The sequence below is a fragment of the Pelodiscus sinensis genome, chromosome 32 (assembly GCF_049634645.1).
Source record: "Pelodiscus sinensis isolate JC-2024 chromosome 32, ASM4963464v1, whole genome shotgun sequence".
Lineage (NCBI taxonomy): Eukaryota > Metazoa > Chordata > Testudines > Trionychidae > Pelodiscus > Pelodiscus sinensis.
Window position 1 is genome coordinate 9,569,291 of NC_134742.1, and position 23,929 is coordinate 9,593,219.

The 23,929-nt window shown below is 51.9% G+C and overlaps 2 protein-coding genes across 3 annotated transcripts in view; one reads left to right on the forward strand and one right to left on the reverse strand.

Moving 5' to 3' along the window:
* Positions 1-23,929, reverse strand: part of LOC102452245 (uncharacterized) — a 505,721-nt gene that overhangs the window by 27,571 nt on the left and 454,221 nt on the right. Inside the window, 4 exon segments of the mRNA XM_075914136.1 lie at positions 15,240-15,252; positions 15,255-16,702; positions 17,013-17,126; positions 18,667-18,793. Of these exon segments, the coding sequence (XP_075770251.1) occupies positions 15,240-15,252; positions 15,255-16,702; positions 17,013-17,126; positions 18,667-18,793 (1,702 nt within the window).
* LOC106731695 (zinc finger protein RFP-like) lies at positions 158-8,152 on the forward strand. Of its 2 annotated transcripts, XM_075914099.1 has the most exons (7): positions 158-304; positions 1,082-1,610; positions 3,447-3,542; positions 4,571-4,801; positions 5,062-5,084; positions 5,782-5,897; positions 7,414-8,152. In XM_075914099.1, exons 2-7 carry the CDS (start codon positions 1,185-1,187, stop codon positions 7,500-7,502), a joined length of 981 nt encoding a protein of 326 aa, XP_075770214.1. In that variant the 5' UTR covers positions 158-304; positions 1,082-1,184; the 3' UTR covers positions 7,503-8,152. The 2 variants fall into 2 exon arrangements, with proteins under 2 accessions (XP_075770214.1, XP_075770215.1); XM_075914100.1 differs by lacking the exon at positions 158-304 and having other exon boundaries at positions 942-1,610.

Below are 23,929 nucleotides of genomic sequence, written 5' to 3' on the forward strand. Positions count from 1 at the left end.
GACGCGCCCAGCACGTGGGCCAGCGCCCTGCGGGCTGCAACGTTCCAGAGAAGGGGGGGGGGGGAGACTCCCAGCTTCGCGCGGCGCCAGGGCGCGGCCTGGGGCTGCCCGGGGGGGCGGGGCTTCTGCGTAGCCCCTCGCTGTGGTTGGCGGGCGGGCGGGTTCGATGCCTTCTGCGGCGCCTGATTGGCCGCCGCCCGCTCCGAGCCTGCGCGGCTTCGGCTTTGGCGCTCGTGGCTCCTGCGGCCTCCGCTCCTCGTGCTCGCTGCGACCCACGTGGCGGCTGCGGAGTCCCCGGGCTCAGGTCCGGGGCCGCCTTGGGCGCGGGGTGGCGGCTGCTGGGTGCCCGCCCCCTCCCCCCTCCCACGCGCCCGGGTCCCTGCGTGGGAGGGGGGGGGTTGGAGTTTGGGGGGGGGCAGTAGCTGCAGCAGCTCAGGATCCATTGACCAGCTCCTGCCCTGCTCGCCTGGCACGTGCAGGGGGGGGGAGACGGGGTCACAGGCTGTGGGGGGGGGACAGAGAGCGGCAGGGCTGAGGGTCTGCAGCTCAGCTTGGGGAAGTTGGGGGGGGACTGGCTCAGCTGGCTTGTGGGGGGGAGGCCCCCCAGGTTGGGGGGAGGGGTTGTGACTAGTTAAATTTAGATTAGGACCGTCAAGCGATTAAAAATTTTAATCCTGCCATTAATAAAATTGAATCCCGATTCATCAGGTGCCTCCCCTTTGAAATGCTGCAGCGGCGTTTCCACGGGGCAGCGCTGCACGGAGCCTGGGAGGAGCGGGAGTCCCTAGCTGACCCCACGGGGGCTCCATGCAGCGCTGCCCCTTGGAAGCGCCGTGGTGGCAGTGTGGAATTTATGAAAATTCAGCCCCTGTTGCTTTGGCTGTTGCTGCTTCCTGAGGCTCACACTGGGCTGAGGTGGGGGGTGGCTGAGAGGGGAGCTGGATGGAGGGGGCACACAGGGATGCTGTGAGAGAGGACACAGAGGGATTTGAGCACAGGATGAGCAGGGGGCCCTGGCATGGGCAATGGGTGAGCAAGGCTTTGGGGTTTTTCGGCTTTTAATTTTGATTTTTTTAATCAGTGCTGGTACATCACCTCCTGCCCCTCACCCTCTTCGGACCTGCCCCATCATTGCTGAACTCGGGAAAATTAAAGTAACCTTGTGACCCAGCCCAGAAGAAGCCATGGCCGCAGAGAGTCCCGTGAAAAGTCTCCAGACTGAAGTGACATGTCCCATATGCCTGGAGTATTTCACAGCCCCTGTCACTCTGGAATGTGGGCACAGTTTCTGCCAGGCCTGCATCAGCCGGCACTGGGAGGATCCAGACACAGCCGCCTCCTGCCCTCAGTGCAGAAAAACCGTGCAACAGAGATGCCTCTGGCCCAACAGGCAGCTGGCAAACATCGTAGAGATAGCCAAGCGGCTGAGTTTGCAGGCAGTGCAGGGAGCAGAAGGGGATGGGGCATGTGGGGAGCACCAGGAGGCGCTGAAACTATTTTGTGAGGAAGATCAAACCCCCATCTGTGTGGTGTGCAACAAATCCCAGGTTCACCATGCTAACACGGTGGTGCTCATACAGGAGTGGTGCCCAGCTGCCCAGGAGTACAAGGTACAGAGTTGCTGTTCAATGTAATGGGAAATAACTTGGGGTTTTAATTACAGGCTCATTTCACTGACTGTTACCTGGCACAGGTGTGACACAGGTCTGTGAAGCCTTCCTGGTAGGAGAGATGCTGTAAAAAAATAAACGCTCTGGCTGTGTGGCAACTTACATCAAGTCTTTACAGATTTCTCTGGCGGTCTAAATCCTGAGACCCAGCCCTCACAGGTGTCAGGAGGAGTTTTTACACAAGGGAAGATGTTAACAGAGAGTTTAGCTCACAGATGCTGCAGGCCAGTCTATGCAAGTGAGCTGCCCTCCGACTGGAGAAGGGGTGGTTACAAGCTGTTACTGACTGGATGAACAGCAGTAATAATCCATCATATGCCTTACAGGACCCACATGGCATCTGGGCCCTGCACAGCACCCAGCAAGGGACGGTCCCTGCCCTGAGCAGGTCACAGTCCAGTTAGACAAACAGTGGGAAGGGAAAGTGGGGCAGCAAGTTGCTCGTGGTCACCAAGCACGTCAGCACTTGAGTTTAGCGCAGAACACCGGTCTCTCCAGGGTCAGTCTAAGGCCCTAACCACTAGGTTGCACTCCCCTCGCCCCTCAGCATCACTGAACAGTGATGAAGCGTGGCCCTTAGGGGGGAAAGATGCCATGATAAAGCCCCAGGCTAAGCAGGGAGAGGAGGTTTCCCCCTGTGATGCTGAGCTCCTGGGCTGCTCCATGAGGGGTCAAACTCAGACGTTGCAGCCGGCACTAGAGGCAATCAGTGGGCTGGATGCTGGGGGGGACCCCGAGTGCCTTGAGTCCACCCACAATTGGGCACCAGGCAGTGCAGGGTCATGCCAGGTACCACTGGGATCAGACTGGGTTAGCGCAAGAGTTCAAACTGGTTAACTGATGAGCTAATGCTTATCGGTGCCAGTCACCAGGAAAACTCCCTGCTGCCCCGGCTGTGCCCACTGGCCCCTGGCAGCTAATGTCAATCCGCAGCTGCTGGAGTCCCCACCTGCCAGCCGCCCTTGTAGCCACTCCCGGCAGTCCCTGTGCGAGAACCGTGCCCACATCCTCTGCTGACCAATGCCTGTGGGCAGGTTGAAAAATATTGTAACTAATTAAATTGTAATTGGGTACATGATTAGTATTTTAAACCCTTTTTACCTCCCTAATGCCCACCTGCATCATTCTTTATGAATTTTCCACCACCAATCCTCCCTCCCCCGACTCTCACAGGTGTCCTGCTGCATCCGCAGTCTCCTCCTGTTGCTTTTTCAATGGAGAAAGCCACGTCCAGGGCTGCGTCCCTACTGGACAGGGACAGACCCCCACCAAACTGGGAGGCTGTGTCTACACTGGGCCACTTATTTCCAGTATAAGCTGCGAGCTGTCTACACTGGCCACTTGAATTTCCGGAAAAGCAGTGACGATTTACTGTAAGAAATCTGCTGCTTTTCCGGAAGAACTATGCTGTTCCCGCTCGGGCAAAAGTCCTTTTTCCGGAAAACTGTTCCAGAAACGGGCCAGTGTAGACAGCACAGTAGTCTTTTCCGGAAAAAAGCCCCGATCGCGAAAATGACGATCGGGGCTTTTTTCCGGAAAAGTGTGTCTACATTGGCCACAGACACTTTTCCGGAAAAAGGGCTTTTCCGGAAAAGCAGCCTGCCAGTGTAGACGCTCTTTTTCCGGAAATACTTATAACGGAAAAGTGTTCCGTTTTAAGCATTTCCGGAAATTCATGCCAGTGTAGACACAGCCGGACTGTGCAGCTTCAAGGCAGACAAACAGGCTCCCAACATCTCATAGAGTTTCCCCTGGTGTTCATTTCTGTTTGCTCAGGAAAAGTTTGAGGCCCATTTGAAGACTCTCAGAGAAGAAAGAGAAAAGCTGCTGGGATGGAAAGCGACCGGAGAGGGGAGAAGCCAGGAGTATCTGGTAGGTGCCTGTGGGTATACACTGAGGCTACGTCTACACTGGCATGATTTTCCGGAAATGCTTTTAACGGAACAGTTTTCCGTTAAAAGCATTTTCGGAAAAGCACGTCTAGATTGGCAGGACGCTTTTCCACAAAAGCACTTTTTGCGGAAAAGCGTCCGTGGCCAATCTAGACGCAGTTTTCCTCAAAAAAGCCGTGATCGCCATTTTAGCCATCGGGGCTTTCTTGCGCAAAACAGTACTGTGCTGTCTACACTGGCCCTCTTACGCAAATGATTTGCGCAAGAGGGCTTTTCACTGAACGGAAGCAGCACAGTATTTCTGCAAGAACGCTGACGATCTTCCATGAGATCGTCAGTGTTCTTGCGGAAATTCAAGCGGCCAGAGTAGACAGCTGGCAAGTTTTTCTGCAAAATCAGATGATTTTGCGGAAAAACTTGCCAGTCTAGACACAGCGTGGCAGGGACGGGCAATGGGAGGGCAGGGTTAGGAGGCAGACTCCTCTGTGGCCTTGCTGAGGTCGGGCTTGTTTGTGTTTCTCCTGGATCATGGATTGCTGGGTTACATCCATGTGTGGACGGGCCCTGAGCTTCCATGTCGGGATGAGTTAATGTGCAGCCCCTGTGACTTTCTCAGAAAACCTCCCCAAGGGAGCCGAATGTCCCTGTGAAGGGCTGTCGGCTGAGTCTGGTCACTTCGTGCTTTAACAGGTTTGTTTCTGTTTTCTGCCTTGCTCTCTCTGTCAGGCTGGGGCTGAGTCCTGCCTCCTGCTGCTCTGGGTCTGAATTCCCAGTGCCCGTGAAAAACAGAACACTCTGCCCATGACAGTCAGGGAACTGTCCCTTTCAGAGGGACACAGGGGCCGAAGGAGAAGCTGGGAGACTCCTCTGCCTTGAACCCAGGGGGTTGAGTCAAATGTCAGAAATTTGAGGGTTTCCAAGTTGTCCCTGCTGCGCACTCAGCTCCCCAAGAAAGGGCCCCGGGCTCCATCCATGCCCCTGAGCAGCCCTTTCCCTGTTTCCATCCAGAAACTGACACAAGCCGAGTGGCAGAAGGTCGTGGCCGAATTTCAGCAGCTGCGGCAGTTCCTGGAGGAACAACAGCGACTCCTGCTGGCTGAGCTAGAGAAACTGGAGGAGGATATTGTGAAGCTCCAGGCTGACACAGTCAGGAAACTCTCCGCACAGATTTCCGGTCTCAGCGAGCTGATCGGGGAGCTGGAGGGGAAGTGTCAGCAGCCAGCGTGTGAATTCCTGCAGGTGAGACTGAGGGAGAAACATCCCAGCTCCACGCACAGGGAAGGGAGGCTCCTGAATCACAAACACTAGGGTCACAGCCGTCAGATCTGGGTGTAACTGGGCGAGTGCATTGCTGACATGTGAGTGACTGTTGTGCTTTGCAGAGCTACAGGCACAGGGATAGTAGAGATGGCCAAGCCCCATTCGCTCAGGTGATCACATATTTGTAAATCCTTTGTGTGTCTGATGGGGCTGAAATTTTTTTTCTTTCTCTCCTGCAGGATGCCAGAAGCACCTTGAGCAGGTAGGTGGCTCCCTCACCCCCCTCACGCTGCCCAACTCTGGGAAGGAGCTTGGAGCTGATGTGAGCACCACATCCCCCCACGGCTCTACAGCCAGATGTGAGGAGGAAGGGCACAGGCTGGCCACAAATCTCCCTGATCAGCTTCAACCTGAGGGTCTCACCCTGGCACAGCAGACTCTGGAATTCTCCATTCAGAGGCACAGTCTGACCTCAGGAGTTTCCTAGAGCTGTCGCCTCCCTGGGGACTGGCTCCCTGGGGACTGTGGGGGTGGAACACGGGCCTGTCACTGCTGGGCGTTGGGCACCGTTCAGCCCAGGGCAGCAGGAATCAAGAGTCTTTCCCACCCGAGGGCTGTTTGGAGAGCTGTGTGGAATGAGCTGGGGAGGGGGGCGCTGGTGTCTCAGTTTGAGTCCTAGGGGGCAGATTCCTACAGCCCCTCACCTGGGAACCTCCTGTCCCGCTGAGTCTGGAGGCCAAGGAGTGGATTGACTGTGGAGTCTCAATTTCCCTTTTGTCCCCAGAACCGGTCTCTCCGGGCCAGATTTTAAGGATCTTAATAGGTCTGTTGAGGGGAACATGTCACAGCCATGGGAGAAAGGGATCCCAGCTCCGGGTCCATCTGAGAAATGAGACTGAAGTGACTTAATAACTGAGTCACTCAATGCAGTGTCACCATGTGACATTGTTTCTCTCCAGGTGTGAGACGGGGCAGTTCCAGCAGCCGGTGGAGATTCCTCCTGACCTGGACGAGCGCGTCAGTGGTTTCTCCCATAAAATTACTGCGCTGTTGGAGAGTCTGAGGGAATTCAAAGGTACCTAGAAGGGATCGAGGAGGGGGAAGTGACAGTCTAGTTTGGGTGCTGACCTTTAGGCCCCAGGGCTTGGTTCTCAGAGGGTCTGGGCCCCCTGCCTCCCTCTGTTTATAAACAAGCCCCCTGCCCCAAAGGTGAAGCTGGAAGTCCTGAACTCTGTGACAGCTCAGAGCTGCCTCTGGAGGGTTTGTGTTTTAAGCAGATCTCAAGCATGAAATGTAGGGGTTCAAACTTTAGGGCGGGCTACCAACTCCTTTGCCCTCCATACATGGCGGCTCTTGAATGACTTGAACGACAAGCCGTCAATTAAAGGCCATTTCTTAGACCTGCACCCAGCCTGTGACAGAGCCCCTTCTAAACGGTAAGAGCTAGAACCAGCCAATTCGGTGCACAGCTTCCTCTTGTCATCACTTCAAGTACGGTCAGGGTTTGGTTGTGCCAGGACAATGGGATGTGCCCAGAAGGGGATGGCTTCTCATAACACCAGAAAACAGAGAGACTCACCAGGCAGGTGAAGGGGGCTGGCTGAGGGCATGGCCCCCACTCCAGGAGCGTTCCAAACCCGAGACTGCCACCATCCCAGTGCAATTTAGGGAGGACCAGGCTCAAGCTCCCCGTATCCCCGACTTGTACAGGAACATTTCTGGCTGTTCCCCCTCATCAGGGAGCAGGGAGAAAGTGCATAGTTTGCTGTTTCCTCGCTCTGGCTGGACCTGCCCCAACTGGGGGATGTGCACCGAGGCGGCAGCGGCCATGGAGAGGGGCTTCTCCCCTGGCTCAAAGCTGCAGTGAGAGGGGGCTGGGGTTGTCCTCTCCCTCCAGGCCAGCCTCCATACTGAACCCCTCATGCACAGCACCACCCCAGAGCAATGATTCAAATGGACCAGGAATGTTTTCATTGCATCTAAAAAAACTTCACAAAAACGAAGAGTTAAGGACCTGAGCTACACCGGGTAATTCTTCTAGTCTAGAATATTGCACAAAGGACCCAGGAATCTTTGGTTATTAAATACGTGCGTGTGTGTGTCTCTCTCTCTGGCTGTGTCTCAACTGGCCACTTTTTCCGGAAAATCAGTCGCTTTTCCGGAAAAACTTGCCAGCTGTCTACATTGGCCGCTTGAATTTCTGCAAAAGCACTGACTTTCTACTGTAAGAAATCAGTGCTTTTTGCAGAAATACTGTGCTGCTCCTGTTCGGGCAAAAGTCCCTTTTCCACAAAACTTTTGCGCAAAAGGGCCAGTGTAGACAGCTGAGATTTGTTTTGTGCAAAAAAGCCCCGATCGTGAAAATGGGGGCTACGTCTAGACTGGCATGATTTTCCGGAAATGCTTTTAACGGAAAAGTTTTCCGTTAAAAGCATTTCCGGAAAATCATACCAGTCTAGACGTAGCCCTTGTCTGTCTCTCTTTCTGTCTTTGTTGGCCTACCATAATTAACGCAGTTCTAGCAGTGTGAAGTGGCGACCCTGTTACAAGAGCCTGTAATCTCACCTCTCTGATCCTTTCCTCCCACCCAGACACTCTGCCCTCTGCACTGGAAGGAGCAAGAGAAAATTCCCTAGGAACGTTCAGACGGGGTGAGGTTTCCAGTGGAGATTGTCTTTAAATGAGGAGAAGATTCCAGTTAAAACTTTTTTTCTGAGATTGTAGCTGAAGTTACCAACCCAACTGACAGCACCCACGGTGCCCACGGCCCTAAATCTAACCCACTGGCCAGTGAGGAGACCCAAGGGCTCGGGATAGAGGCCCGGGAGACATGACCTGCCCACTTGAAGAAATGGGATGGCCAGGCCTTTCTATGTCTTCACATGGGGATAGTTTGGGAGTAGATGCCGTGTTGACCCTACAGCTATGATCCTTGCTGGGGGGAGGGCGGGGGGATGGCTGCACTTTGTGGTGGGGCAGCTGATCAGTGCAGCTCCTGCCGAGGGCACCAGACTCTTCCCGGTGCTGGCCCCTCCCAGGGACCCCACCCCTGCTCCTTTTTCCCCCCAAGGCCCTGGCCAAGCCAGAAGTCCCCGCCATTGAGCTCAGGTTACCCTGAAGAGCCCTGGCCACGCCACCTGAGTGGTGCACTCCAAGGAGTTGGGACATGGGCTGGCGGCTGCTCTGAGGCCATCTGGAGCTTGGCCTAAGCCAGGTGGAGGGCCAGAGGGACCCCATAACGGCCACGGCTCGCAGATGGGTCACAGGCAGGACCTCACTTACGAGAGAAGGAGGGGGTGAGGCAACACAGTCTCCGGCCTCGGCCACATTCTACCGCAGAATTCTACCGAGGTTCTGGAACTCTGTGGGTGGGGGGGGAAGGGGCGGATCCCAAGCTGACGTCACGAATTCTCCTGACACTAGAGGTGGGTGGACTGTGGGGATCCTGGGTCAGACAGTATCACTTGGATATGGAGGAAACAACCTGTTTGGGAAGTTGCTGACTTGCATTTGTTTCTACCCTGTTCAGGGCACAGAAATGTGCCAGTGTTGTTTGTAAGTAATAAAGTTTGCATCAAAGAAACCCCCCGACTCCTATAATCTGTGTCTCCTGCCAGTGGCAGAACCGAGCGAGGCCCAAGACACTGGCTGGCGGCTGAGGCCAAAGGAGCCAGGGTACCACCTGGCTACGTCTAGACTGGCATGATTTTCCGCAAATGCTTTTAACAGAAAAGTTTTCCGTTAAAAGCATTTGCAGAAAAGAGCATCTAGATTGGCACGGACGCTTTTCCGCAAAAAAGCCCCGATGGCCATTTTCGCGATCGGGGCTTTTTTGCGCCAAACAAATCTGAGCTGTCTACACTGGCCTTTTTGCACAAAAGCTTTGAGCAAAAGGACTTTTGCCCGAACGAGAGCAGCATAGTATTTCCACAAGAAACACTGACTTCAGACAGTAGGATGTCAGTGCTCTTGCGGAAATTCAAGCTGCCAGTGTAGACAGCTGGCAAGTTTTTGCGCAAAAGCAGTCGTTTTTGCGCAAAATCTTGCCAGTCTAGACGCACCCTAAAACTCTGCTTCCTGCTCACTGTTTTCCATCCCCTTCCCCCCATAACTCATCCTTACAGTCATTGAAAAGTGTTAAGGCAGCGCCTCTTTATAGTCATGGTGCCTTCTCCCCCCTGGTCCTGCCTCCCTCCCCTTCACTCAGCTCTCAGGCTATGGCTACACTGCAGGGGTTTTTTTGCAGAAGAGGATATGAAAATCACACTCTCATTTGCAGATCTTCTTCCAGTTCTTTTTGCGGAAGAGGTTTTGCCAATAAAAAGCTCTGTGTAAGCGTGGCCATTTGTAGGGGAAAAAAAACCCTTTTTCGCAAGAACCTATACACCTCGATTTTCAAGGACTAAGCCGTCTTGCAAAAAAAGGGGGGTTTTCCAACAAATGGCCCTGTCTATATAAAGTTTTGTATCAGCAAAACTCTTCCACAGAAAGAATCGGAAGATATGCAAATGAGAGTGCAATTTGCATACCCTCTTCTGCAAAAAAACAGCCCTGTAGCCGTAACCTCAGTGATTTGTGCTGGCAGGGAGGGAGCCTCACTGCTAGTGCAGATGGGGCAGTTTCTTGCAACAGAGACATGTCCCAAAGCAGGACTGATGGTTAGACCCACATTGAGTGATCAGCTCTGTCATAAGACAATGGAGCTTCAGACAGTGCCTGTAACCTTTAAGAAGAACCCCCGGCCACCACCGCCAGGTACCAACACTGCTCTCTACCCTCTCTGGGCTCTACCTGGAGCTGTTTAGAGTCAAGCCTTGGTGGTGTCTGCCTATTGACCCTGGAGAAAAGCAGTAGAGGCATTCTAATGGTGCAACTGGTCAACCCATAGTACTTTTTGAGCAATACTCTGCAGAAATATGTTGGGGTTATGAGTTCAAGTCTCACTTAGAACCTGGCTTTCATTAACCCAATGGTTTTGCCTATACACTTGGGCTATGTCTACACTGGCGTGATCTTGCACAAAAACTCTTTAGTGCAAGAGTTCTTGCGTTAAAGTAGTTGCACAAGAGAGCGTCTACACTGGCATGTGCTTTTGCGCAAGAGCGTCCGTGCCAATGTAGACGCTCTCTTGCGCAAGAAAGCTCCGATGGCCATTTTAACCATAGGGCTTTCTTGCGCAAGAAATGAATGTTACCTGTCTACACAGGCCTTTTCTAGAAGAGCTCTTGCACAAGAGGGCTTATTCCTGAGCGGGAGCATCAGAGTTCTGGTGCAAGAAGCCCTGATTTCATACATTAGAACGTCAGTTTACTTGCGCAAGAACACGTGGCCAGTGTAGACAGGCAGCAAGTTTTTGCGCAAGAGCAGCCGCTTTTGCGTGAGATCGCGCCAGTGTAGACACAGCCTTGGCTTACAGAAGCTGAAATTCCAGCCCAGAGGTCATGGAGGGAAAGAGGAGTTAAAATGCTCCCTTCAGTGCTTATCTCCTCACCAAAGTGTCTGTCAAAATCCACAAATCTACCCTCCTGTCTTCCCCCACCTGCTCCTGTGCCAGGATCTCTCAGGCAGAACCAAGAGTCCTGCCCAGCCATTGCTTCCTAGAGCCTGAGTCCCTCTGACGCATGTTCATTCTGTGCTCCACAGACCCTCCTTTCTAAAGGTTCAAGTCTGCATTGGGGAGGGAGAATTATCGAGCATTGCTCACAGAACAGTGGGGGGGGGGGGGGGGTGCTGACCTGCCCCCCTGCTGGAGATTGCCAGGGATGAGACAATTTGGGGCCCTTTTGTCTCCTCCTGCCCTTCCCTGTGCACCCCTCAACCCTTGTCCTTCCTGCCAGGGGAGATGCAGAGACCAGCTCCAGACTTTCTCGGTCACAACATATGTAGCTGCCTCTGCAATGTTGATAATACTTATGCATGATCACTTGGGGAAGGCAGATTCCTCCCTCTTTAAGTAGTCAGGGGGCCTCCCTCCCCCACATTTCTTCCTCCCTCCACTCAGCTCTCACCGCTGGGTGATTGGTGCTGTGGGGAATCAATGACTCAATTAGAGGGCATATCCGGGAGGGACTGTGCTGTGAGCTGTGGGATCTGGCTGGTGCCTTGCTGGGATTTATGAGTTGCTGTGGGGAGACTCATGCATCTAGCTGGGGGGGTAAGGGCTCCACCTGGAGTTGTGTTGAGAGACAGCACCTGGAGGGGGCTGCTTGTGGTCACCGCCAAGGCATTGTGAGAGTTCGTGACCCGCTGGGGAATCCAGGGGGTGCAGTGGTATCAGGTGACCCCCTGGGGTTCCCATCACAGAGAGTGGCTTTTTCATTCCCTTGCTGAGAAAGGGCAAGAGAGGAAGGGAAAGCCAGCGGGGGCCATGGGTAGGCAGAAGCTCACACTCTCTGCCTGTACTGTGGAGACCAAGACAGAAAACTTGTATCACACAAAGATGCCACCCAGAAACAAAGAGCACATCACTGAACATGGACAAATGCCAAAGCCCAGAATTGAACCAGGAACTTTCTGAGCTTCACTGCAATACTCCCCTCACTGAGCTACTTTGGTGTTTACAACCAAACCCTTTTAGCCTATAATTCATAGTGGCTGCGTCTAGACTGGCATGATTTTCCGCAAATGCTTTTAACGGAAAAGTTTTTCTGTTAAAAGCATTTGCGGAAAAGCATCCGTGCCAATCTAGACACGGTTTTGTGCAAGAAAGCCCTGATTGCCATGTTCACCATCGGGGCTTTTTTGCGCAAAACAGTTTTCAGCTGTCTACACTGGCCCTTTTGTGCAAAAGCATTTCCAGAAAAGGGCTTTTGCCCAAACGGGAACGTCAAAGCATTTGCGCAAGCAGCACTGATTTCGGAGAGTAGAACGTCAGTGCTTTTGCGCAAAATCAAGTGGCCAGTGTAGACAGCTGGCAAGTTTTTCCGCAAAAACAGCTGCTTTTGTGGAAAAACTTGCCAGTCTAGACGCAGCCAGTGTGACTTGCTTCCTCAGCCCATTCCTGCCTTATGTCCCAGGCTGGCCTAATAGCTGAAGTGGACGGGGCCCAGCAGTGTGGGGAGAAATTTTGGTGGCTAGACCTTAGTATCAACAGACCTGGTGCTACTTCCCTGCCATCCCAGCCCCATTGTGCCCCTCATTCCTGACCCACAGCCCCCTGCTACATGCCGGGGTACCTCCTAGTTCCGTGTCAACCTGGCTTCTGCCCACCATGGCAAGGCAGCCAGGGGGAGGGAAGCTGGAGGGTTGCTCCTCACACTGTTGTGCGATTGGTGTCCTCCTTCTCCAAGCAGAGTCCAGAGGGCACAAAAGTTCACACCCCGAGAGCAGTGGTGAGTCGCCTGCAGCTGGCAGGCAGCCCATCAGGGCAATCTGAGTGCAGCCACCAGCCATTGTGTGGTGTTGCCTGAAACTCCCAGTGACCCTGGTTTCCCTGTTCCCAGCCAATGGGAGCTGTGGGAAGTGGCGGCCAGCCCGGCCCTGCGGCCTCTTTGCTTTCTATAGTTACATCCATCTAGAGCTATAAAGCTTTGTGAGTTGTTGACTCGAGTCTCATGACTTGAACTTGAGTCCAACTTAAGTCGCCTAGGTGACTCGACTTGAGTTCATTGTTTGTGACTTGAGACTCGACTTGAGACTTGCTAATTTTGTTAAATTGACTTGCTGATAAAATTGTCCAAAAATGCCGATATTGATGGCTTGTACAAAAGTGACTTGACATTTTTAAAATTAAGACTTGAGACTCGACTTGGGACTTGACTCGAAAGTGACTTTAGGGACTCGAGACTCGACTTGGACTTGACAATGACAACTTGAAGACAAGACTGGTATCGATTGTCAGTAAATCATTATTTGTTCCTCCCCATTGGCTAACAGCCACCCCTTCCCACTAATTCCTTACACCTGTGAACATCTGAATAGAGAAAAATGTTAAACAAAAGCTTCAAACCCACCACTTGAGGAAATCGTTTAAATCCATCGACATTCACAAAATGCTGCCCAACAAACATCTCTCCAGCCTGCGAGTCTCTGGGAGAGATTTCTGCCAAGCCCTGGCCCAGCTCACTGGTCAAAGCTCCCCTGAGAGACGGGAGACCCTTGCTCAGAGCCGTGTCCCCACCCAAGAGAGGAAGGAGAAATGAACTCTGAGCTGCTGCCTCCTGGGTGAGCAGACGAGTGCGCTGAATGTTCTCAGGGACACCATAGCAACACCCTTGCTTCCCCCACACAGGGGAATTCCTGCATGGAATGGCCCAAGCCGTGACCTCCAGGAGAGAGGGTCCCAGTTGGGGTTCCCCAGCAGCAGCCATGTGATGGTGGGAGCCCATTAATGCAAAACAAAGGACACCAGGAGTGGGAGAAACGAACAATCTGCTTTATTTACGAAGGAGGAACAAAGAGACTCCTGTCCCCACCCCTGACCTCGCTCAGCCTGGCACTTTGCACCCCCCAGCCCAAACATCCTCCAGGCACCTGCCAGGGAGCAGCATTCAAACATGGGTGGCTGCCAAGTGGCGAGAATCCCTGAGACAGTGGTTCCTAACCTTTTTTTATACTGTGAACAGGCAAACCCATTCACAAACTTTTGGCAGACGGGTAACATTTTCTTTGCAGATTTGCATGTTCATTATGTGAATAATGAATATGCAAATATTCTATTAAAATGTTACCTGCCTGCCAAACCACTCACCCACTGACCCCATCTTGTCACTGCACATCCTTCTACTTCCAACCCCAGAACCTCTGACCCCATATCCAGCCATCCTTGGTACTCTGTGTCTCTGTATTAATAAACCTGCCAAGCCCATCATCTGATACCCTCTGTATCCCACTAACCCCATTACCTCACAAGTCCGTCTTGCCAAGCCTGTCACATCATTGCCCACCGTCTCCCACTTCCCAACATTCCCTGCTGTCAACTTCCTTTTGTCACCCACCTCTGTCTTGCCTGGAGCCTGTCCTGCATCCACTGTCACTACAAACCTCGGCACACTGTGTCCCAGCGACCCCGACTTAAATTGACAACCTCCCATTTCCCCAGATTGTGCCCCACAACTCCCGGTTCTCCCTGATCCTGCCCCATTACCCTGGTGCCCCTTACTCCACAAACGCCATCACTGCCTGTTGTGCCAAACCCTGATCCTGCCTCTGCCTGTTCCACAAGCTCTGACACCACTTAAGATGCTCAGACGCCCTCAGATCAGCTGCCCCTTGAGACAGAAGCATGAGGTGCGCTGTGACTGATTCATAACCACTGACCCACTGTAACCCACCCCTCTTGCCCTTTGACCTCTAACCCCACCCTCCCTCAGCCCTAGCCCCCCCTTAAACGCTAGCCCTAGCCCACCTCCTTGCTCCCCAGTGCCTAACACCCTTTGACCCCCACCTATGCCCCATGCACTTTGCCCCTTTAACCTCTGACCCCTACAGCCCATACCAATACACTTTTGCCCTGTGATCCTACCACACTCTCACTCAACACGCCCTTTGCACCCACCCCCGCACTACCCAAAATGAGGTTGTCCCCTATAGGGAGCATGGCTGTTACTTCCATGCAAGCAGGGGGAGCGGCTGTTGGCAGTGTGCACTCTCCCTCCTCCTTCATGCGCCCTCCCCCCCCCGCCAAGTGCATCTCACGGCTCCCTGGGTAGAAGCGGTCTGGAGTGTGGATTCTCTACTGGGCCACCATCTTACCTGGGGGGAAGGGAGGGAAGTACCTCTTGCTCCACTTCTTCCTGCCACCGTTTCAGCTCCAGTCCTGCTGCCAGGCAAAATCACCTGCCACGGCTGCTGGAGTTGAAGCTGACCGCTGTTAGGCGGCTCAGGTGGCTGGGGTGAGCCCCATCCCCAGAATCACTGAGAACAGACAGATTAAGCTGACAGCAGCCATGCTATGGCAGCCAGCGGTTTGTGGCCTGGCACAGGCCCTCAGACTGGTGGTTAGGAACCGCTGCTTTACACACTAACTCAGTGGTTCTTAACCACTTTGGCACTGTTACCCCTTAAGCTTAGTCAAGAAACCAAAATTATACCCCCTCCTTTTAAAAATGGCAATTAACAAAAAGAAAATTAAGCTTAATCATTTTTATTGTATTTTGTGATTTTATACATGATGTTGAACTAAACTGAATATCTATTGTATTTTAAAACTATTATCCTCTGAAAGATGCCAAATTACCCCTTGAGGGGTAATTACCCCCAGATTAAGAACCACTGCACTAACTAATGAAATCTGAGAGGTTTCTTCTTGAGGGATTTGCTGGTGCAGGACGGGTTTGGATTCTCTGATGTCTAACAAGTTGTGAGGTGCACCTAAACCTTTTCCCAGAGTCAAGGCATCTGTATCGTCTCTCTCCTGTATGGGTTCTCTCATGGACAGTAAGGGCTGATTGCTCAGTGAAAACTTTCCCTCACTCACAGCATTTATATGGTCCCTTCCCCCTGCATGCACTCTCTGATGTCTAATAAGATTTGAGGTTTGCCTGAAGCTTTTCCCACAGTCAAGGCATTTATATGGTCTCTCTCCTGTATGCAGTCTCTGATGGATAATAAGATGCGAACTTTGACTGAAGCTTTTTCCACAGTCGAAGCACTTATATGGTTTCTCTCCTGTATGGGTTCTCTCATGGAGAGTAAGCTCTGATCGCTGAGTAAAGCCTTTCCCACATTCATGGCATTTATATGGTCTCTCTCCCGTGTGGGTTCTCTCATGGACTGTAAGGGCTGATTGTATAATGAAATCTTTCCCACACTCACGGCATTTATATGGTCTCTCTCCTGTGTGCAGTCTTTGATGAATAATAAGGTGTGAGCGCCCAATGAAGCTTTCCCCACAGTCAAAGCACTTATATGGTTTCTCTCCCGTGTGGGTTCTCTCATGAATACTGAGGGCTGATCGCTGAGTGAAACATTTCCCACATTCATGGCATTTATACGGTCTCTCTCCCGTGTGAGTTCTCTCATGGAGAGTAAGGGTTGATTGTGTAATGAAACCTTTCCCACACTCATGGCATTTATATGGTCTCTCTCCCGTGTGAGTTCTCTCATGGACAGTAAGGGCCGATTGCCAAGTGAAACCTTTCCCACATTCGTGGCATTTATATGGCCTCTCTCCTGTGTGGGTTCTCTCATGTCTAATAAGGGCTGACTGCTGAATAAAACCTTTCCCACACTCATGGCATTTATATGGCCTCTCTCCTGTGTGGATTCTCTGATGTACAATAAGGTGTGACCGCTGACTGAAGTGTTTCCCACATTCCAAGCATCTATACGGCTTTTCTCCTGAGTGGATTCTCTGATGTATAATAAGGTGTGACCTCTGACTGAAACTCTTCTCACATTCCAAGCATCTATATGGCCTTTCTCCAGAGTGGGTTCTCTCATGTATAATAAGGTGCGATCTCAAAGTGAAGCTTTTCCCGCAGTCAAAGCACTTATGGGATTTCTCTTCCATGGGGACAATCTCATGTTCAATACAGGATGAAAGTTCAATCAAACTTTTTTCACACTCCAGACACTTGCAGAGTCTTGCTCCCGTGTGATCTCTCTGGGGCAGAATAAGGCCTGACTTCTCACTGAATCTTTTCCCACAGTCTGAGCATTCATAGGGTTTCTTTCCATTGTAATGTATCTGCTGGGCTGGAGGTTCCTTAGGATCCTTGGATCGTTCCCCACATTCAATGGATTCCTCTGCTTTCCTGCTTGGATTGTTCTCCAGTTGCCTCTCTGCCCTGTGTCGATTTCCCCATGTTTCCCCCTGTTCTACACACTGGGAAAAATCCCCTTCGGCTCCTTCCAAAAATGTTCCCTGTGGTTCTACAGTTCCAGGACCTTCCTGTGGTCGATTCTCCTCATTGTTCTCCCTCACTATCTCATCACCTGCTGGGAGAGAGAGAATCCAGGCAGAAGTCACTGTCTGTGCTGGGGACAAAGGACCAACAAGGGAATGGCAAAGACAGAAAGCACAACACAATAATAGTTTGGGAGACAGATATTGGATTCTGTATCAACATTCCCCCCCAACACTCCCAGGGAAGGAAATGTAGGGAGGAACCTCCTACTAGCTGACAGGATGGCAAGGGAGCTGTAGCAAGTATTTGCCAGGATGATACCTGCAGCTCTGCCTGGGAGACACAGGGCAGAACTGAGCACTCGCTGGAAGGTTTCTGTGTCAGTTTCCCTGACTACTCACTTGTACAGGTGCCTCTCAAGATCTCAGTTTCTTTGCAGGGCTGGAGATCTGGGACCCACGGCTCTTCCCCTTGTTCCAGCTGGGCAATCAGGTTAGGTTTGGGAATGGAGAATCCTGCACAGGGGTGAAATCAGGCAAGGTGAAGGCACATGGAGTCTGGGCAGAGTATGTGTCACAAGGAACATTCCCTGAGCACAATCTGATTCTACATGGGACTGTGGTAACACCGACATCTTGAGAGCAGCAGACTTCTCGGGTGGAAGGGGGTAAGGGATGTCACTAAATTGGGATTCTATTCATTCTGGTTACTTTGTTATGTGATTTCTATTGGCCTGCAGTAACCCCCTGTGTACTTTTGTTTCCCTGGGTGCCGCACCACTATCTAGATGGGGATGGGACTTTGGGAGTGACTCACTGAGGGAGGATGCCCAGGTCTGCACATTCACAATGGCCCAGGCTCATGGTAATCTGAGCCTGGAAGGGGTGTGTGACCAGGTGACATCTTTTGCCCGGGAAGGTAGACAAAGGCTTGAGACGGGGCTGGCTGTACCAGGGACAAGCTGTCGAGGGTGAAAGTGAGTCTTGCAGGCTTGAGGGCAGAGATGGTGGAGCAGGGCCCTTGGCTGTGGGCTCCCTTCTCCCCATGAAGGACTCCTGTTCTAAAAAGTCTGCTCTATGCTGTGTCCCTGTGTCACGGCATTTCAGGGGTCCCCGACCCTGCACCCCCATCTGCAGCCAGATGTGACTCGCAGCCAGCAGGTAGAACAGAAAGTTGTATTGGTTCACAGGGACACAGTGTAGCATAGGATCAATGTTAACAGGGCCCCCGAGAGCAGGCAGCATTATTCCTCAGGGTGGGATGGAAAGGGGCTTCTGGGCCTTCACGCCCCTTTTATTGCTCTAAGCCTCATCTCTCATCCTAGCTCAGCCGAGACTGACCCTTCTCCCAGGTCCTACCCACCAGCCTGGAATCAGTCCTGCCTATCCTTCCCAGCCTCGGTTGTTACCTCCTGTGTCTGACCCTCAGATATCTGGGCCCAATACACATCTGGAATGAGTCATCCTCAGCCTCTCCCGCCTCATGCGGAGAGTGCTGCAAGGGGGTGGAGGGGAGAACTGAGGTACACGTATACACACAATACAGCGAAGAGTCAATGTAACAGCACCTCCACTACATCACATCCTGTGAACTAATAAGCCTTGTGTTCCACCTGCTGGCTGAGAGTCACGTCTGGCTGTGGATGGCGGTGCAGGGCCTGGTGACTCCCCACCCCTCGGTGACACAGGGTGTTGTCATGCCCTCATTAGGAGATTTAATGATCTGTGGGCTTTGGGGAGCTTGCTGCGTATTTCCAAGCCTGCAGAATCTAGAGCCCTCCCCATGGATGGAGCCAGTCCCAAGAAGGTAGGAGAATGGTGTGTGTAGGAGAAATAATATAGGCAGGACCGTACCCTGCTTTCGGCCCCGTGAAAGCAGGGGAGACAGCGATGAATTAGTATGTCTGTTAGGTGTCTGACTCCCCTGTTCCCCAGAAGGGGGGCATGGTGATGAAAGTGTCTCTCACACGGGGGCTGTGGGCCCCACTCCCCAACAGAGCAGATGCAGAAATGTCGGCCCCAGGGCTTTGATAGCTGAGGGCACAGGAATCCTTACCCAGCGAGGCCACAGTCTCGTAGTTCTCCTGCATGACGTCCCTGTAGAGGGCTCTCTGAGCGGGGTCCAGCAGCGCCCCCTGCCCCGGGGTGAAATACACAGCCACCTCCTCGAAGGTCACCCGCATCTGCAACAACAGGGACTCCCCACTCAGTGCCTGCCGCCCAGGTCACAATCCCACTACTCACAATGAAGGAGACCCTGAGGAGCATAATCTGGCACCTCTGGGCAGGGCAGAATGAGAAGGCTCCAGGGAAGAGAGAGGGGAGAGAGCTCCTTGTGCCTCCCAGCAAATGAAGCAGGGCAGGGTCTTCTCATTCACCCACCTGCCAGCCACAGGCTGAGGGGGGAGCAGAGCTCTCCATATGCAACAGGGACAGGAATCCCAGCACCTGCATATTTCATGGCAGCCTCTGGCTAGTGAGCTCTGTCTCCAGCGTGAGAAAACAACAATGGGACCGGCCAGACTGGGTCAGACCAAAGGTCCATCTAGCCCAGTGTCCTGTCTTCCAACAGTGGCCAATGCAGGTGCCCCAGAGGGCACCAAAACAGGGAATCACCAAGTGCTCCATCCCCATCACCCATTCCCAGCTTCTGGCAAACAGAGGCTCATGACACCCTCCTTGCTCATCCTGGCTAGTAGCCATTGATGGACCAATGGAGAGTCTGGTCAGTTTCCGCAGCCCTGTCCATGGGGTGTTTCCTCTTACAGAAATGGGAGAACATTCACCCTCCTTCCCAATGGGCCTGTTCAGACAATCAGGCCCCAGGCTGAGCAAGTCCCAGCAGATTTATTCCACCCTGCCCCACCTTGTGTACTTCCTGCCTCTTCCCCTCTACAATAACGCCCCTGAAACTCCCCACAAAATCTCCTACCTGAGCTAGCTCCACCACAGCCATTTCCCTGCCCTGTCTCCTGTAGGATGGGACAATCTGGAGCAAAGTGTGGATGTGAGTCTTCAGCCCGTCAGGGTGAGAGGGGCAACTGGGGAGGTTTCCAAAGGGGGTTCGGTCCATTTCACAGCTCAATTCCCTCAGGCTCCCTCCCTGCAGACAGATGCTCTAGGCTCCACCATGCTGGGAAAACCGTCAGTTTTACAACACTTCTGTAGCTAATGACTGGAAGATAGCTACTGTGATGTCAATATTTAAAAAGAGCTCTAGAGGTGATCCTGGCAATTACAGACCAGGAAGTCTAATGTCAATTCTGGGCAAACTATAGTAAAGAATAAAATTGTCAGACATGTAGATAAACATAATTTGTGGGGGAAAAGTCAGCATGGTTTCTGTAAAGGGAAATCATGCCTTACTAATCTACTAGGGTACGTCTACACTACAGCGCTAGTTCGAACTAACTTAGTTCGAATTAGTTAATTCGAACTAAGCTAGTTCGAACTAACGCGTCTAGAACTAAAAACTAGTTCGAACTAGCGTTTTGCTAGTTCGAACTAGTAAGTCCACATTGAGTGGACTCTGAACAGGGCTTAAGGATGGCCGGAAGCAGTGCCGGCAGGGCATAAAAGGAGGACTTAGAGCATGGAGATGCTGTCTCAGGCTAGCCGAGGGCTGCGCTTAAAGGGTCCCGACCCCCACCCCGGACACACAGTTCTAAGGGGTGCCCCGCTTCCAAAGAAGTTCTGGCTTGGAGTGCCCTGAGTGCCCACACTGGGCACATCACACCACTCGGCCATCAGCCCAGCTGCACTTGCCGCAGGCTGCCATCTGGGGAGAGGGAGTAATTGGGGGGCTGCAGGAGAGCTTCCACCCCCAGAAGCCCGCAGAGCCAGCCCAGTCCTCCCCATCGGGGGCTCGTACCCCATTCCTCCCTCACCTCCTTCCACTTACCCTTCCCTAGCCCCTCTTCTTATTGATGTACAAAATAAAGATAACGTTTCTTCCAACATTGACTCTGTCTTTATTGAAAAAAACTGGGGGACACTGGGAAAAGGAGGTGGGAGAGGGGAAGAGAAAGGCTGGGAGAGGGGAGGGCAACTAACATGATCAGGGGTTGGGAACAGGTCCCAGATGAAGAAAGGCTACAGAGACTGGGACTGTTCAGCTTAGAAAAGAGGAGACGGAGGGGGGACAGGATAGAGGTCTCTAAAAGCAGGGGTTGGGTGGAGAGGGTGCATTCAGAAAAGTTCTTCCTGAGTTCCCATAAAGAAGGACTAGAGGACACCAAAGGAAAGGAATGGGTAGCAGGCTTGAAACTAGTAAGAGAAAGTTGTTGTTGTTGACAAAGCAAATAGTTAACCTGTGGAACTTCTTGCTGCAGGAGGCTGTGAAGGCTACAACTAGAACAGAGTTGAAAGGGAAGTGAGATAAAGTGATGGAGGTTGGGTCCATGGAGTCCTATTAGCCAGAGGGTAGGAGTGGTGTCCCTGCCCAAAGTTTGTGGAAGGCTGGAGAGGGATGGCACGAGACAAATGGCTTGGTCATTGTCTTCGGTCCATCCCCTCCAGGGTCCCTAGGGTTGGCCGCTGTTGGCAGACAGGCTACTGGGCTAGATGGACCTTTGGTCTGACCCAGTACGGCCATTGTAAGCTCAGGGCTCAGTGTCGGGGGTCTCAGTGGACCCCCTTGATTTTCATGCACACCTGGTCCTGGGTGGCCAGGCTGGCAGCTCTCCTGCCCTAGACAGCCACTTTCCTGTGCCTAGTGCGGAGATCGTGGACGAGGTCCACGATGTCCGCACTAGCCCAGGAAGGTGCCCGCCTCTTGCGGTCCAGGGCAAGCTCCCGGGAGCCGCCAGCCTGGTCCCGGCAAGAGGGGGTGGGCTGGGGGGCATCGGGTGGGTGGCTCTGTGCCGTGCCAGGTGCAGGGTCTGCTAGCTGGGTGCTGGCAGGCTTGCACCTGGCACGGGCACCGTAGCCAGCCCGTGCCCCTTTAAGGGGTCCGGGGCCGGGAGGGGGGCATAGAGTTTCCCTGGTGTTGGCCAGAGTGGCCACCAGGGAAACCTGGGGAGGGCTAGCCTCCCACTAGTTCGAACTAAAGGGCTACACAGCCCTTAGTTCGAACTAGCTAGTTCGAACTAGGCGTTAGTCCTCGTAAAATGAGGTTTACCTAGTTCGAACTAAGCGCTCCGCTAGTTCGATTCAAATTCGAACTAGCGGAGCGCTAGTGTAGCACCTATTAAAGTTAGTTCGAACTAACGTCCGTTAGTTCGAACTAACTTTGTAGTGTAGACATACCCCCAGGGTGCATCTACACTGCACCGTAACTCAAAATACGATGCACAATTTGAGCTACACAAATTGCTTGACAAATAAGTGAATCTACTCGCCTATGGCGAGTAGATTTCAGCCGGTCACTCTGTTTATTGGCGGTGCACGCATGCGCAATGCGGGTCTTGCACATGCGCAGTGCGGGGCTGGTGAGTAGATTTCGCCACAGTTTGTCAAGCCCTGCTTATTTCAATGCTATTTCGAAACAGCTTATTTTAGTCATTTGGCGCGGTCTACAAAGCACCAAATCTCAAATAAAGGACTAGTCCAAAACGTCCCTTACTCCTCGCAGTATGAGGTTTACAGAGATGTCAGAATAGCAACCCCGAAATAATGAGCTTGCTGTGAAGACACAGGAGAGCTCTTTTGGGATATTACCAAAATAGCATTGCAGTGTAGACGTACCCCTCTACAGTTCTTTGAGGGGGGGCGTCAACAAACACGTGGACAAGGGGGATCCAGTGAATATAGTGTACTTAGATTTCCAGAAAGCCTTTGACAAGGTCCCTCACCAAAGGCTCTTAAGTAAAGTTAGTTATTATGGGATGAGAGGGAAGATCCTCTTCTGGATTGATAACTGGTTAAAAAGAAATAAAGAATAGGAATAAATGGTATTTTTTCAGAATGGAGAATGGTAATTAGTGGTGTCCCCCAAGGGTGGGTACTGGAACCAATCCTGTTTAACCTATTTATAAATGACCTGGAAAAAGGGGTAAACAACGTGGCAAAATTTGCAGATGATACCAAACTGCTCAAGATAGTTAAGACCAAAGCAGACTGTGAAGAGCTTAAAAAAGATCTCATCAAACTAAGTGATTGGGCAACAAAACGGCAAAGGAAATGTTGCCATATAATGTTAATAAATGTTAAGTAATGCACATTGGAAAAAATAATCCCAACTACACATACAATATGATGGGGACTAATTTAGCTACAACTACTCGATTATCTTGAAGTCATTGTGGATAGCTCTCTGAAAACATCCACTCAATGTGCAGCAGCTGTCAAAAGTGCAAACAATGTTAGGAATAATTAAAAAAGGGACAGAAAATAAAATAGAGAAAATCTTATTGCCCCTGTATAAAACCATGGTATGCCCACATTGTGAATACTGCGTCCAGAAGTGGTTGTCTCATCTCAAAAAGATATACAGGCATTGGAAAAGGTTCACGAAAGGGCAAAAAAATGATTAGGGGTTTGGAATGGGTCCTCCATGAAGAGAGATTAAAAGGACTTGGACTTTTCAGCTTAGAAAAGAGGAGACTAAGGGGAATATGATAGAGGTCTATAAAAACATGACTGGTGTGGAAACAGTGAATAAGGAAAAATTATTTACTTATTCCTATAATATAAGAACTAGGGGTCACCAAATCAAATTAATAGGTAGCAGGTTTTCTTCACACAGCACACAGTCAACCTGTGGAACTCCTTGCCAGAGGATGATGTGAAGACCAGGAATTTAACAGGGTTCAAAAAGAGCTAGATAAGTTCATGGAGAATAGGGCCATCAATGGCTATTAGCCAGGATGGGTAGGAATGGTGTCCCTAGCCTCTGTTGGTCAGAGGCTGGAAATGGTTGACAGGAGAGGTATCACGTGATGTTTACCTGTTCTGTTCACTCCCTCGGGGCATCTGGCAGTGGCCACTGGGCTAGATGGACCTTTGGTCTGACCCAGTGTGGCCGTTCTTATATTCTTAACACAGACTTGGCCCCTCTCACCATTTGCCCAGCTGGACTTGCCAGAACTGAACCAGACCCAGAGAACCAGGGTTTTTACCCGAATTGGAACCATACTTAAGAAAGGGGGGGGGAGCTTTCTCAATCCATCTGATCTGGGACAATCTGCAGGACAATAATAGTTTTGCACTTTTACAAATGTTATTACTAGGGGGTTGTGCTCCCTGCTGGCTACGCTCACTAACCGAACTCCCCTTTCTCTGGGGATAGGTGTCTGGCCAGGGGGGAGAGGGCAGGAGCAGGCTGGGAGTATAGGGTCTTGGCAGAAAGGGTAAGGGGGCTGGGTGTGCGTGATTTTGGC